Source organism: Camelus dromedarius, chromosome 2 (genome assembly GCF_036321535.1).
Source record: "Camelus dromedarius isolate mCamDro1 chromosome 2, mCamDro1.pat, whole genome shotgun sequence".
Taxonomy (NCBI): Eukaryota; Metazoa; Chordata; class Mammalia; order Artiodactyla; family Camelidae; genus Camelus; species Camelus dromedarius.
This window is the reverse complement of record NC_087437.1, coordinates 117,219,462-117,235,797: the sequence shown is the minus strand read 5'-3', so window position 1 is coordinate 117,235,797 and position 16,336 is coordinate 117,219,462. Positions and strand designations below refer to the sequence as shown.

Here is a 16,336-nt window from a genome sequence, read left to right as displayed (position 1 = left end):
CGTCTCTTCATTATAAAGGATCAACAGAGTAATCATTTAAATTCTGAAATTTTTAATCTCATCAACGTTTTAATCACAGTATAATCAACCTAATAAGAATAATGGTGATTTCCTCATAGCTTTATTTGAGGTTCTCAAATAACTTTCAATTTTCTGCTAAGCCTTAACACCAAAAATAGATAAATAAGAACTGGTTACAAAGAAACAGATGCTAGGAAACTCAAATACCCAGTACCCCCATCCTCAAAGGCCCTTCATTCACAGTTATGAAAATAGGAACATGAGTCACGTTGGACAAGAGTAGCTTTAGAAATAATACAGGAAGCTGACAAGCCCACGTGGAGATTATTGGGGGGAAGGACAAAAAGAAAGCTACAAAAGCTGGTGGATGTTTCTGCCAGCACATTGAACAGCAACGCGGTAAAATAACCCCCTTCTCCCACAGATTCCCCCTGTCTGACCCTCACCCAACTCCTTCCCTGAGGTCAAGTGCCAGCCACACCTAAGACAATGCCCCAGTGCCCTTTCCCTTCCCACGGTTCACGTGCAATGACTGCATCTAACAACGACCATTTAGGGTGCATTTGGTCATCTTGAAAGCTCAGAACTCCTTCCCCAGAAACAATTACATCGGTCTGAGAATTCACTCCCAGAAAGGCACGATGCTCTCTTTCATAAACACTGGTAAACAGGTTACAGCAGACTGTGTGGACCCCGCTGTAAGCACTCTGGGAGAGATCAATTGAACAAACCAGTCAATACTTATTTATTGATCCCCTACTCAGCACACAACATAGTGCCAAGCTCCTCACGTGAACAGATTCATAAGCTGCTTATTTGGGTGAAAAAAAATGTCAAGAATTCATTTGTACAGTCGAGGTATAGAACACACCAAAGATGCTAACGATGTAGAATATGGTCATTTCTTAAAAGTAAGATTAAAATTTTAAATTAGAATTTCCTTTGATGTGAAAATATCTAATATCTTAATTTTTAGTACCCTGAATAGAATATTGTCTCATAAGGAAAACAGTCATTAAAAATGACTTTTTTGAGGCTTCTTGTCTCTTTCATGTAACTTGCTTCTCAGCGAGGGACTAGACTGAGGATTCCAAACAAATGCTGTAAAAGATACACACCCATCCCAAACCTAACATCGAGATTCAAATTCTCTTTTGGTTAAACCCAATTCATTTTGTAGAGATTTGTACGCCAAAAAAAAATGTTTTTCTTATTCATTTTTGCCAAAATGAATGATTCTATCAGCATCTTGTGTATAGAGTGTTTCTTCCCTGGGGGAGGGCATAGCTCAGTGGTAGAGTGCATGCCTAGCACGCACAAGGTCCTGGGTTCGATCCTCGGTACCTCTGTTTAAAGAACTAAATAAACCTGAAATTACCTCCTCCATTCAAAAAAGAAAAAAAACCAAAAGAGTGTTTCTTCTTTAATATAAGGAAAAGTAAGGTGTATATTGGATGCTTAAGTCCTGGAATAAAATCACCACCAAAACTAAATTCTATATAATTTGGTTTGGTTGGTAACTTGATTGCATATATTATATTAATTATAAATATAAAATACCATAATTTAAATTTTAATTAATATATAAAAAATATAAATTATATATAAAATTTTGTATATAAATTACCTATACACACATATGTAAATGGTAATCACACATTTACTTTTTAATTAACGTTTGTACCATCAACATAACAAAAATAAGTGACTAAAAGCATGAGATCAATAAATTAAAGGCTGCTCTTAGCTGCCCTAAGATAATCAGGAAGATCCAGGCCAAGATAATATTTCAGTTTGGGGCAAGTGTAGACAAAAAATAAAAATAAAAGTCATACAGACAAGTATGTAATGATGGAATGTCCCTTTAGCTTCTGGCATACGTCCTCTGGCACATTCCTGAGTGTCACATCTCTCAGAATCAAAGGACCAGCAGCCTATTTCTCCACTGACGGGCCCTCCCCCAAGGCTCCGCTGGGGTAAACCCCAGACCAACCTTCTGCTTCTCATCTCAGAAACTGTGCTCCAAATTCCATAGCTGCACGGCTGAATTTCTGAATATTACAAAACCCCACCAGACCTGATGACAGGTTGTTGGACTAAATTATTATTTTAACTAATCATGATTTCTCTACGTACTTTCCAGCCTGTCCATAATTATCCATGCCACTTTATAAGTTACTTACTCCTTCGGCTATTTTCAGAGATAACTTTGCTGTTTCAAAGAGTAGAGACGTCTTTGTTTTAGACAGGCTGACTTTTAATTACACATTCAGAAGGCAACATCCTTTATTCTGTCCAAACTCCTGTCTTCCCTCCTCAAATGCCCTCCCAGGAGCCTCAGCCACTGCCCCATCACCAGCATTATTTCCATCTCTATTTATCATGCGTCAAGACTTGGGGTGGGATGAAAAAGGGTTTCATTTGATTTTATAATTTCTGAACAGAAGAAGAACATTTCCCAAAGTCCTGACTTAACATTTCCTTCTGCTGGAAAGTCAAAGAGCCGTGGAGAAAACAGGAGAGGGAAATGGATCTGTTTACTGACAAGCAATGACATCTATGGGCAGTTGACTTACTGTTGGGTGCATGATAGAGTGTTAAATTTTATTTACCACCCCCCCAAAAAAAGAGTAGAAAAATGAAATCTGGCCCTCTGAACTCCCCCAACACCAGTGATTTAAACTGAGCCAAAGGCATCACATCACTCATCTGGCTATTTGGAGAACTTGGCTTCTGCCAAGGGCTGGAGAAGGGTCTTAGGATGAGCCCACAGGAGGGGACAGGGGCATGGGGAACACGTGAGCTCACCTGGCTGGCCCACACCCTGATGCCCACCCGAGTTGGGGTGCACCCCGCTGTAGTCCCCCTCCTTGGTGGGTCCTTGTTAAGGAGCCCCACTGGACCCTGGCGAAGGACAGCTCCTCTCCACGTGGCTTCCTGGGCTGACCTCAGGGACACAGCCTCGGCTCCCAGAGGAAGCCTCGCCTTGAAGACATCAAGGGGAGGGGCATGCACAGTACCTCAGTAGTCCTCACCCCAGACACACTCCCCTTCCACCTGTGGGCCCTTCTCCCCTCTCCAGGGCACCATGGCCAGTGCTGGCCCCACAGTCTGCATGGTCTTTCTGGGCAGCCCCTCTGGAGGGTCCAGGGTCCTTGGAGTCTGTCACTTGGAGCCTTTGGGACCCCAGTGGAGGCTCAGAGTGCTGTTTTCCTATCCTGTTACATTTATTCATCAAAAAGTATTGTTCTCTGCCTTGAAGTCACTGGCCACCGTTGGTTACTGCAATGCATCAGAGTGATTTTTGGGTCACTCACTTGGCACCTCCCGTCTGTTGTCTTGTACAGTTAGAAACCTTTCCAAACAAGGTCACTGTACTGTAGTAAAAAGCACGCTGCACTTGAGTGAGAGGTGCCCTGCGTTTCCATCCTGGCTGGGAAAGTTGCTATCTGGGCAGGGGCTCTGCTCTTCCATTGCCTCATCTGCAAAATGGACAGAACCCTGCCTTCTTGGCGGGTGTTGATGAGAACCAAGGCATGTGTGGAAAATCACTTTGCACCACCAGTCTGGAAGCTGCGCTGTCAGGCACCCAGCACACTCTTATGCCATCCACTCATCCTGACTGCCATGCCAGGCAGGAACTCTGATCACCATTTTAAGACAACAATGCTGAGGAGCCAGGGAATTAAAGAATTTTCCAAGGTTCACATCCAGCTCCATCTAATTTAAGAGCCATGTTTTTCCCACTATATTAACACTCAATCAAGACTGGAAAAAGGGGTGGACGGGGGAGGGCAGAGTGCATGCCTAGCATGCACAAGGTCCTGGGTTCATTCCCCAGTACCTCCACTAAAGATAAATAAACAAAAACCTAATTACCTCCCCCCAAAATGAAAACAAAGAAAGAAAAACAAAACAAAACAAATTGGAAAAAAGATTGAGAAATCCAGGAGCCACCTAAGGGTCTGTCCCTAAAGATGGTGGATCTTTGCACCTTGAAAACAGTGAGGACTGTCCTCTCTCCCTTTGTCCTTTGCCCACTGTGACAACAGTCTTTGGGAAGAGAGGAGGGTCACACATGAAGATGCAGCCTTCTTCTGCTCCCAGGGTCTGTCACCCAACTCCCTCTGTAAAGTGGTAAAACATTTGAGCACACTTTGGCATCAGCTGTTAAAATAAAGATGCGAGATGCAGCTGCATATTTAATCCCTGTAAAGAGATTACCATGTGTTTTTTCCCTTTTTCATTTATTTCATTCATCCAACAGAGGTCATAGTGACCTCCTTGGTTCCAGGCAAAAATCTATTTTTAAAGTCTACAGACTAAAAAAATAAGTGGTAAAGGTTTTGCAGACCAACCCCCACGCACAAAGTGTAAGTACAGGCAGCTGCGCTGGGTTCTTCTGCAAAGAGGCTTCTGGCTGAAATTCCCCGAGCCAGGAAGAACCATTAGCACCGACACTGTGGAAATAACCAGTTCTCATTCTTCAGGATAAGACAGAAATTCTTCCATTCATGTGGCTTGACACAATTCTTCTGAAATGTCATCATAGAAGCAGACATCTAATAATAACTAATAATTATAATAACTACAATCATATTGATTAATATTAACTAACACTCACTAATAATTATAATAACTGATGGTTATAACAATTATATTAGCTAACCGTAGCTAGTAATTACAACATTAATAATGATGATATTTATTACTTGGCACTACACTGGGCCCTCCACGCTTATTTTCAGAATCCTCAGGACAATGCTGTGAAGAATACTATTCTTATCCGCATTTTACAGTTAAGGAAATTTGAGGTTTAGTAAGGTGAAGGAAACTTTCCCAAGGTCATACAGCCCAAAGTGGCACAAAAACATGTGCTTAGGGCAGCAGAATTAACTTGGATTGTCTGAGATCCTGGAATGAACAGTACCCCTCCAGATCCTCCCAGGCTAACTAAATCGTGCTCCCAAACTTCAAGAATGTAGGACACCAAATAATCCTAAGAAATCCATACAATTTGTCCACTGTCTCCGGAAGGATACACACGGCCACTCAAACCTGGGCTACAGCATATGTAAAAGATTGGCAGGTTAGTGGTAAAAGTTTCCAGCAATGAGCATCAACAGCCTATTTGAAACCTACCAAAGCCATTTTCTTTAAAAAAAATTTTTTTAATCTAAATGATCCAAAAATGTGCTTTTTTAGATGAACTGAAAGTTTCTGAGGTCATCCATCAACAGCCACAAGAGATTCTGTAGTTTTACATTAAGAATTCCTCCTCACCTTTTCCTGTTAAAAGATGTTCAAGAGATCACTACACAGTTGCCAATCAATTGTGCTCAGAAGGGACAACCAGGCTCTTTTCTTGTGTTTTCTTCTTACCCTCTGTGGAAACCATAAGAACTTTCAGGGCTGGGGGTGGCGGCATTCAGGAGATGCCGTTAGGGCTCCTTCCCCTGCCAGCGACTCGCCTAGGCTATCATCCCTGGCTGAGTGACCACTGAAACCCAAGCTGCAAGCTGAGAAGGCCCAGGAACTAGATATAAAAGGAAACAGCCCCTTTGCTGGTCTCCAACTCTCAGGATTAATAAAACTGTATTCTCCCCACAGCCTCCTATGCTAAAATGCTGGTGGAAATTTCAGTCCCAGGGAGACACTGCAGGTTCAAGCCTAAAATTAAAGCCTGGGTCCTTTCCAAGGAGAAACGGGTCCCTCTGTTACCCCTATTTCTTAAGGCAGGTCTGCACTGCACAGAACGCAGGCTGGACTTGGAGAGGTGGATGAGTGATTCCTAGCAAGGAAATCAGACAAAGCAATGTTATGAGGTTGGCTTTTAGTCCCTAATTTGGGTCTGTGTGGATTCCTAGGGTATCTAAATCTGTGGCCTTAGAGATGTTTGCCCTTGTGACTGTGACATCATTTTCCTCAAATAATAAATAGTTTTACACATGCTAACTTTACACTTTCCTTACGGTTACATCACATACGCAAGTAACTACACCCACACCCAGGGTCATTTTAGTGATCTGGTCCATCATCTGCTCCAAATATTGTTACACAAAGTGCCATTTATTTGCAATTTTAAATTAGTCTCAGTCTTAAAGAATGAATGGCAGAAACACTCCACAAAAAAAAGAAAAGGAAGAAAAAAGCGCCTCTGAGTCTATCATACATGCAGCACAACATGACACACATCACATGTTAAAAGCTTTACTATCAAACACGCCCCCTTCCTCGAGTCCCCTTCCACACCCAGCTACCCCGGATCACACATTTTATGCACTTCTTCAACACCATTCAAACCAAGGCAGAAAGCAAAGGGCTCACAGGCATCCGCAGAGCCGCGTTTACTTACACACGCCTCAAAAAGAAATTTAAGGCCAGCGCTGGGCCATACCCGCTCCTGCTACCTCCAAGTCTGAGTTATTCGGAAAATAGGACAGGAAGAAATTTCCCCAAATTCCATCAGACACCTACCGCTATGGACCCAGAAGATGTGGCAACAAACACTTTGATAACCATTTTGATAGTCGGGAAGAGGACTCCCCCCCACACCCCTGTGAGGGAACGCGGCGCTGGACAAATCCTGACAGGGACACAGACAAGTGCCAGGTGGGGGCTGGCGGGGGCCCGGGGCTGTCCGAGCTCCTGCCCCGCGCGCGACTTAAGCCCTGCCTCTCCGAGGAGCAGCCCAGGCATCTTGGGCTCTCCCCTCCATTGGCCTGGGAACACGGGGGGATCTGTTAGGAAAATATCTGATTGGTTGATAAAAGCAGCCACTGGACCCTTTCTTTCCCTTATCATTTTAAAAGGCCGACAGCAGTCCCTAAAAGGCAAGGCTGAGCTGCGCACCAATCAGAGCCCTGCGGAGAGATGCCTCCGGGCGGAGGGAGGAGGGAGGAGGAAGGAGGAGGGAGGCGCTCTCGGGAGCTGGAAAAGCTCAGAAAACCCCGTCTTGGGCCGCAGGAGGCTGTGTTTACAGCGCTTTTGGCAAACATACAGGAAGAGTCAGCCCTGCCACAGGAGTTTTTAAATAAATAAAGGGCGGCTTCCTTACTTTAAAATTTTCTGGCAGATTAAGAAAAAAACTTCAATGAACTGTCAGACAATAGATTCCTTTATGAGTGGCCTGTTTCTAGTTTTCTCCCTGTCCCACCTGTTTCTCCTAAAGAACAGAAGCTGACAAGCGGAGGACCGTGTAAGGTTTCACTGACATCTCAGACCAGGCAGGGAAGTAGTTGGCTTGTCAGCACCGGGGACTCCAACAAGCAAGACGTTGGGGGAAAATTAATGATATTTGTAACAGGCTCTCTCCATCTTATTTGTATAGATAATATGAATTGTGTTGAAAATTAGAAGAATTAAAAATCTAGTAAGAAGCTCAAATGCTAGCGACCCAATTCTGATGGGTTTCAAAATCAAGACCAAGGGCCTTAGGGGCAAAGGAGGGAGCAAATATTTAAGTCCTCTTAAGATAAGTGAGTCTTATTTTAAGTCTCTTGCTACTCATGGAGGAGGCGGCTGTGGCATCCTGGAGGAATTTATCCTAAGAAAACAGTCAGGGATTGTTACTGAGTCCAAACTCATTCTGCTCACTCCAGGACAGGTCAAGAAATTGGGAGATGAGGTGTTGGGGCAAGGAATAGCGACTTTATTGGAAAAGCCAGCAGACGATAGGATGGCAGACTAACGTCTTAGAGAACCATCTTCCCCCAGTCAGAATACAGGTTACTTTTATACCAAAAAAAACCAACATACAAAGAAAACAGGGGAGGGGGAGTGGTTGATTGTTGCAAACTTCTTGGTGTAGGAGCTCTTCGTTCCTGCAGCTGTCCGCGTGGGCCAGCTCACGGTGCTCCTGCAAAACCTCCAACAAAACAAATGCTATTCTCTGTTCTGCAACTTGTTATCTTTACGTGAGTGCAGGGCTGGCAAGACTAAGCCCAGAAAACAGGGCACAGGGTTAAAGGCAAAGGAAGAGATCTCATATGGAGTCAGATTTGTTTTTTCTATTACAGGGTGACCCCTAAGATTCATATACAAGGACATTCAATAAGGCATTGATACAATGGAAGAGGTGAGGAGGAAGAGGAGGTGAGGAAGAGAAAAGAGAGTAATATTAACATTCATTAATTATACCCTTATATCACTAAAAATGTCTATGCAATCGCTGCATAAGAATCACCTATAATTCTAAAATTGAGGTGATTTTTACTTTTTCTTGGTACTTTCCTATACATTGTAAATTCTCAACACCAACACATACTGCTTTATTATCAAGAATTTCTTTCACCAAGAAATCCATCTTTATGAGACGTTAACAGGAGCGCTCCGCTCTCGGTCCACGCCCCTTCCAGGCTGGGAACCCTCTATGTGCATCGGGCGCGGCCAGGGTGCAGGCGGGCCCAGGGCGCCAACGAGGGACGGCGGGAGGCCCGCTTGCAAACTTCTAGGCAGTCAGGTGGGGAGGGACTCACACCCCGGCCCTAGACCGCTGGCCCCTGCCCGGCGAGACGCGGTGCCCAGTGCGCGTGCGCGCAGACCTCGCGGCCCCGCCCCTGGCCCCTCCCCTCCTGTCAGACCAGTCCCAGGAGGCCCCTCGTGCCAGTTTCCAGGGCGACGCGTCCGAGCCCGGAGGCCGCGGGGTTGGCGCTACCGCGGAGTCGCGCGGAGCAGGTAACCGCCTCGCCGCCGCCGCCGCCGCCGCAGCCCGAGGTCTCCGCCCAGCTGCAGCCGGAGCCTCCTGCTAAACTTTCCGAGCCTTCCGGTGTTGCCCGGTCCCACAACCCTAGCCCCTGCCGAGCTCGGGCCTCGCTGCCTGGCTTTCACTCGAGTTGGTAACGTAGCGGATCGTCCCGCACCTTCCTCCGGCAAAGCGCGTGCAGCCTGGTGGAGAGCCGCCCTCGGCGTCCTTCCCTGCTCGGACAGCGTGACTGCGCCTTCGCAGCACCCTCACAAGCCACCCTGGCCCGGGGGCCCGCCCGCACGCGGTCCGGCCACTGGAGGCGTTCGGGCAGGGGTGGGCCTGGAGCTGGCCCGGGTACCACCAGGGGAAGGGGCCAGGCCCCAGTCACCCCACCCCACTACCCACCCCCGACAGACGGGGGCCGATTTTACCCCCTCCCCCAACTTGCAGGCTTTGGCCCACAGGTAACTTTTTTCAGACCAGTTTTTCATTGCGGAGCATGACCTTGAACCTTTTCTTTTTTAATCTAGAATGACTTTCTAGATGAATTCATCTTGTTTCATAGTCTCGAAACCCACCTAAATGCCAATGAACCACAAAGGTGTATCTCCAGCCCTGACCCTCCTCTGAACTTCAGACCCATGTCTGCCTGCCTACATCTCTTCTTAGATGTCTAAGGCATCTCCAACACAGCAAGTCCAAAACATTGCCCCAAACCTGGTCCTCCCACACCTTTATCCACCCCAGTCGCTGAAAATCTCTCTCCCAGTTGTCTGGTCGTTGGTGTCCTCCTTGACTCCCGTTTTTCTCCCTCCCCACATTCAGTCTGTCAACATATCTTTCAAAATGTACCCAGAATAGGTGCACAATCCTGCCGTTTCTCCCAACCCCGGCTATCACCACCCTGGTCCTGGCCTGGGTTATTTCAGTGGCCTATTTGGTCTCCCTGCCTTGAGAATAGACAGCCATGCTATTTTTCCTTTCTCTGTTATTTCACAGAAGCTTTGGGGGAAAAAAGGATATGAATTTTACAGTTTCCATAGATAAGAATACAGTATTTTTTCATATGTATTTTGAGAATTACGACTTTTAAACCAAGTAGAGGATGCTAAGTTAGCACCTTAGGATTCAGCTAAAAATGGAAAGATGCCCTTTAACTTTCTTAAGTATATGACAGGGTGTCTAGGGCAAGAACTTTAAAACTGACCATACGGAAGAATAAAAGAATGCATAGACTTCTTCCAAGTGAGAAAAAGAAGTCATGTAGGAATTTAGGCTCTGTTTGTTCCCTATTCTTTCTTTCTTGGTTTTTTTAGAGAAGTACCAAAAGAAGCAAACTGAAATGGAGACAAATGTTCATTCCTGTGCCGATCACTTTGATAGTAAGTACCTGGGCGCCGATATTCCAGTCAGTCACAGTGATACAGTGATGGATAGGACAGGTCCCTGCCCTCCGGCCCCCACACACCTGTCTCCTTGCCAGTCAAAAAACCCCGGCCTCCATTGTCTCTTTTTCCATGGAGTGAAACCCTGCCTGACGAGAGTAACAAAGTAGGGCAGCTGAAACTCGCAAAGGGACTGTGGGATGTCCGCCCTCCTGCCTCCCCTCAGGCTATCACTTCAGAGAGACGGGTAAAGCGACGTGGTGGGAGTCTCCTCGGTCCCCAGCTGCCACAGCTGTAAACCTCCCTGTGCTCTGGATCTCCCCTCCTCCTGCTCGTCAGAATCCCTCTGCTGTCATTATCAGCTCTCGATTCTCTGGCCTGCGTAATCACCTGTTCCATCTCAGCTGGCTCTTTACCTGGGCTTTTCAAGATGCTCGAGCCTCTCATCACAAAAGAAAGAAGAAAAAGCAAACACACAAACTCCCTTACCCCAGTTCCCCTTCATCTTCCAGTTATGGCCCAATTTCTCATCCCCTTCGATGGGCAAACTTCTGTAAAAAATTGCTGTATTCAGTGCACCCATCCCTTGTCTTATTCCTCAGCCCCCTCCAGTCTGCCTTCCAGTGTCATCTCTGCCGTGAAACAAAAACCACCAGTCAGACAGTCCCAGGCCTCCTCTTGCTCCGTCTCTCAGCAGCATTTAAATTTGAAGCTGCTGCTCACATCCCACTCTAGAAACCCAGCCTTGCCTTGGCTTCGGCACCTTCACCGACACCCAGCCATCTGCTCTTCCTGCTTCCGTCCTGGCTCGCTCTCCTCTCCTGGGCCCCTTCGTATTGCAGTTCCTCAAAGTGCAGTGTCAGTCCTCATGTCCTCCTCCCACGCGCCCTGTATTCTGACATGGGGCACCAATCCACGCTCGCCATCTACGCGCTCTTGACCCCCCAGCCTTATCTCTCCAGCTTGGCCTTCTCTGAGCGAGACCCCCGAGTCCAGCTAGCTGAGTGGCATTGCCTCTTAATACCTCCCAGACACCTACACTTTACATCCTCAAGACCAGACAGTCCCCCACCCCGCGGGGCCCCCTTCCACTGGAACCTAGGATTCCTCCTTGACCTTTTCCCTCACCGCAGCATCCAAGGGGTCACCAAGCCGTGGTGACACTGTCACCTCTGCATCTTCCCCATCTCCTCATCGTCATGGGCACCCTAGTCTGAGCTCCCGCCTTCCTCTATCCAGCCTTCTGCAGTCTGAGTCTCTCTGCCTTTTCTCTGTTCTCTCCTCCGCCCTGCAGCCAGAGTCCTCTTCAAAAGGCAGAGCTGATGGTGTCATCCCTTCCCCAGGCTCTCTTTCTCGTTTACTGCTCATAGCCCATTGTTCTTCCATAAATGATCCAGATCATAAACCTGCCTTCCCATGACCCTGCAGCTCTTCACCCCACCTACCTCTGGAGACCCATCTAAGACCACTGACCCTTCCCTTCCCCCTGGGCCCCAGCCACGTGGGCCTCCTCTCCCTGCCAGCCTCGGCACTGCCCTCTGTCTGCAGTGTTCTGCCTTCCTGCTCTCCCTTCTTCTTTGCCCAGTTAGTTCCCAAGTCAGATGGCACCTCTAGGGGGAGCTTCCCGGGTCACTGTCTAGATCAGTCTGGATCTTTGTCATACGTCCTCACAGAGTTGTAGCTCATTCCTTTAAAACGCTGAGAACAGTCCCTACGGTGATTATTTTATTACTGACATATCAGGTCCACGGAAACAGAAACATTTCCGTGTTCTCTATTTCCCCCACGCCTCACACAGCTCCTGGCACAGGGTAACCACTCTTACCTGTGTGTTGAAAGAATGGGTGAAATGGGCAAATTGCAAATGTGTAAGGTCAAATGTGGGATATTGTCTTGCAATTTTATTAAAATAGAATGAAAATTCTAGTAAAAAAGAATCAGGTCAACACTAAAAAGAAGTGGCCAGGAGGGGGAGCTGAAAGTTTGTGCTTCTGTAAATTTAGCCCGAGAGCGCTGACTTTTCCTTTAGCCCGTGCAGTAGTGGCATTTGTCCCCACTTGGTGGGAGTAGAGAGGCGCAGCTTCTAGCCCTGAAGGCGTTTCTTTGGTTGCTGAGTCTGGTAATGAATTTGAGCTTTTTGTCAAAAATACATAAAATATATAAAATTGTTAAATAACCGAAACCTACATAACTTGTCTATAACCACCCAAACTGACCATGGCACAATTCCATGTTATCCAATAAAGCTTGAAATTTCTGATTGATACACACACACACACATACACACACACACACACACACACACACACACACACACACACATATGTATATATATAGGTCTATTTAATTTACGGATTTTCATGCTGGACTGAACCTGAGAAGTCATTGAGAACAGTCATCAAATTTCATGCATTAAACCGTTGAGGCCAGATGGCTGGTTGTACTGGCAGAGCTGGTACTGTTCATACATACATGGAGAAAAGACAGTCTCTTCAGTAAGTGGTGATGGGAAAACTGGACAGCTACATGTAAAAGACTGAAATTAGAACATTTTCCAACACCATAAACAAAAATAAACCCAAAATAGATTAAAGACCTAAATGTTAAGACTGGAAACCATAAAACTCCTAGAAGAAAACAGGTAGAACACTCTTTGACATAAATTGTTGCGATATTTCTTTGGACCTATCTCCTAAGGCAAAGGAAACAAAAACAAGAATAAACAAGTGAGACCTAATTAAACTTAAAAGCTTATGCACAACAAAGGACGCCATCAACAAAACAAAAAGCCTATTGAATGGGAGAAAATATTTGCAAATGATACACTCATTTGCAAATGGTATGACCAATAAGAGGTTAATATCCAAATACATAAACAGCTCATACAACTCGACAACAAAAAAACAAACAACCCCATTAAAAAATGGACAGAACATCTGAGTAGACTTTTTTCAAAGAAGACATACAAAAGACCAAAAGGCATATGAAAAGATGCTCAACATCATTAATCATCAGAGAAATGCAAATCAGAACTGCAATGAGATATCACCTCACACCTGTCAGAATACTTATCATCATGGGGGAGGGTATAGCTCAAGGGGTAGAGCGTATGCTTAGCATAAACAAGGTCCTGGGTTCAATCTCCAGTACCTCCTCCAAAAATAAAATAAATAACTAAACCTAGTTACCTGCCCCCCCCCACAAAAAAGAATACTTATCATCAAAAAAAAAACATAATAAATATTGGTGAGGACGTGGAGAAAAGGAAACCCTCATGCACTGTTGATGGGAATGTAAATTGGTGCAGCCACTGTGGAAAACAGTACGAGGTTTCTAAAAAAATAAAAAATAGAATTACCACATGACCCAGCAATTCCACTCCTAGAAATACTTCCGAAGAGAATGAAAACATTAATTCAAAAACATATATGCACCTCAGTGTTCATAGCAGTATTATTTACAATAGCCAAATTTGGAAGCAACGTGTCTGTCACTAGATGACTGGATAAAGAAGATGTGATATATATAGGACTTGGAGGGTATTATGCTAAATGAAGTAAGTCAGAGAAAGACAAATATTGTATGATATCACTTATATGTGGAATCTAAAAATAAAAACTAGTGAATATTAAAAAGAAATAGAGTCACAGTTATAGAGAACAAACTAGTGCTTACCAGTGGGGAGAAGGAAGCGGGAAGGAAAAAGTTTGGGGTAGGGGATCAAGAGGTGCAAATAGTGTATAAAATAAATAAGCTACAAGGATATATTGTACGGCACAGGGAAATAGACAAAATTTTATAACTATAGATGGAGTATAACCTTTAAAAAACGTGAGAACCATGATATTGTACACCTGAAACTTACATAATATTGTAAATCAATTATAACTCAATTTTTTTTAATTTTAGGTAGCTAGTTTTACTAGTTTCTTTTGTGGTTTGTGAGCTTTATTTCTTGACACATGCCATGCTTTTTAAGATTTGTTTTTAACATTTACAATTTTTATTAAAGTATAATTGATTTACAGTGTTTCAGGTTGTACAGCAAAGTGATTCAGTTATACATATTTATGTATATTCTTTTTCAGATTCTTTTCTAGTACAGGTTATTACAAGATATTGAATATAGTTCCCTGTGCTATACAGTAGGTCTTTGTTGTTTATCTATTTTACATATAGTAACATTTACATTTTTAATTCATCTAACATTTATTCAAGTATAAAAAATGAAATAAGGATTCATTTTTGTTTTGATTTCCAGACGGATGTATAGCCCATTGCCACTCAATCTCATTTCCTGAATGTCTGCTTCTCTCCACCTTTATCTTATGCTAGGTTTGCACATGGATTTGTTTCTGTTTCTGAACTCTTTATCTCATTACATTGCTTTATCTATTCAAGCACTGGTATCCAGCTCTGTTAATGACTGTAGCTTTATAGCTCAGTATCTGATAGAGGTAGTCCCTTCTCATCATTTTTTCAAATTCCTTTGTGTTCTCTCATATTTATTTTTCATATTCATAATTATATAAATTTAGGATCATTCTGTCAAATTCCTAAAAAATTACTCTTGACATCTTTACTAGGAGTATTTTGATTATGTAGATTAAATTAGGGAGAATTTACATCTTTATCCCCTTGGTCCTTCTTATTTATATAAGAACACAATATGTCTTTCCACTCACATAAATCTTCTTTTATTTCTTTCAGTTGTTTTAGAGTTTTCTTTGTATTATTTGAATTAACCTGTCTCAGGTATTTTTAGTTTTTTAGCTGATAAGTGGGAGCTCTTCATCTATTTTCTAAGTCATTTTAATTAATATATAGGAAGATTGATTTTTATATCTAGTAGCCTATAGTTTTATTGAATTCTCTTTATAGTGTTGTGTGGGGCTTTCTAAGTTTTAAATCATGTTATGTGCACATAATAAATAATTTGCCTTTTCTTTTCCAGTATTTACACCTGTAATTTCTTTCTCATGTCTAATTTCATTGGCTAGTACCTCCAGAAAAATATTAATTAATTAACAGAAGTGGTAGTTGGCATTTCTATCTTAACCCTTACAACAATGTAAATTAATGTTTCACTTTTAAGCATGCGGTTATCTTTTAGTTTGAGATAGGTATTTCTTTATCATATTGGGAAAGCATTCGTTTAGGGCATTTTGAGTTGGGACAGCAGTAGCGAGAAGTTTGCCAGGAGTAGTGGATATGGAGACAGGAATTAAGGAAACAGAGGCACCTTGAACACTAATTTATTTCATCGATGTTTGTTGAACCCTTACTATTTCCCAGGGACTCTTCTGGGCACAGGGGATGCGGCAGTAGACAGAACAGTCAACAGTACCGCCACCATGACGCGTACAGTTCAGTGGGGCGTTCAGGCAACGTTCAGGCAACTAAATAAGTAAAATACATACATTAGATTGATGCTATGTGCTAAGAGGAAAAAGAAAGTGGGAAAGAGACTAGGAAGTGTTGAGAATGGGTGAGAAAAGAGGGAAATCTTGTAAGTCGCACTGCTGTTTCCCATGAAGCAGGACTGGTGAAGAATAATACAGTTTCCCACCCACACAATAGTTGGGGCTGGGAAACGGTCGTAACCAAAACTAAATGGTCCCTGTGAAGTATTATAACTTTGCTACAGAATATTTACCTTTAAGAATTAGGATTTTCTATAACACAAAATCCAAAACCTTTCCTTACTCATGTTCAACTTTGTACTGGAAAGAAGGCACAGGTGAGCCATGTGAATCTTTTGTTTTATGCCCCAAATTTTGAGAGGCCCTGCTCTGTTGGGGCACCTTCACATCTTGTTTCAGCAGGACTGTTTGATAATTACAACCAAAAATTTTTCAGTCAGTTGCCAGCAGCTGATTCACTTTGATAGAGAAAAAGCCTTACAGGGTATGAAGTATGAAGCAATCCATATGCAAATAAATGTACACAGATTGATACTGGTTCACATTTTTGTTCTTCTTCTTCTTACATAAATGTTTATTTGTGAGCTTTTAACATTTTCCTTTTGTAATATCATTCTAGGTTTTTTGAAATACATTATTTTCTTAAAAAGAGACCAAAGCATGTCCATAAACACTACCCTGGAAACCTCATAAATACTACAGTGTGAAGAACCCTCCGCTCAGAACATAAAGTTGATCCTCATACATCTTAGGGACATTTGGTAACAAACGGCAGGTATGCGTTAGTTCCTTTTAAAATGTGTTTGCACATGTTTATTTTT

At 43.6% G+C, this 16,336-nt stretch overlaps 1 protein-coding gene across 1 annotated transcript in view; it reads right to left on the bottom strand.

Moving 5' to 3' along the window:
* SH3BGR (SH3 domain binding glutamate rich protein) overlaps positions 1–6,716 on the bottom strand; it is a 40,538-nt gene extending 33,822 nt beyond the window's left edge. The window contains exon 1 of the mRNA XM_010999034.3: positions 6,499–6,716. Within this exon, the coding sequence (XP_010997336.2) occupies positions 6,499–6,543 (45 nt within the window). The 5' untranslated portion in view covers positions 6,544–6,716. The remainder of the gene's footprint in view (positions 1–6,498) is intronic.
* Positions 6,717–16,336: the final 9,620 nt, after the last annotated feature.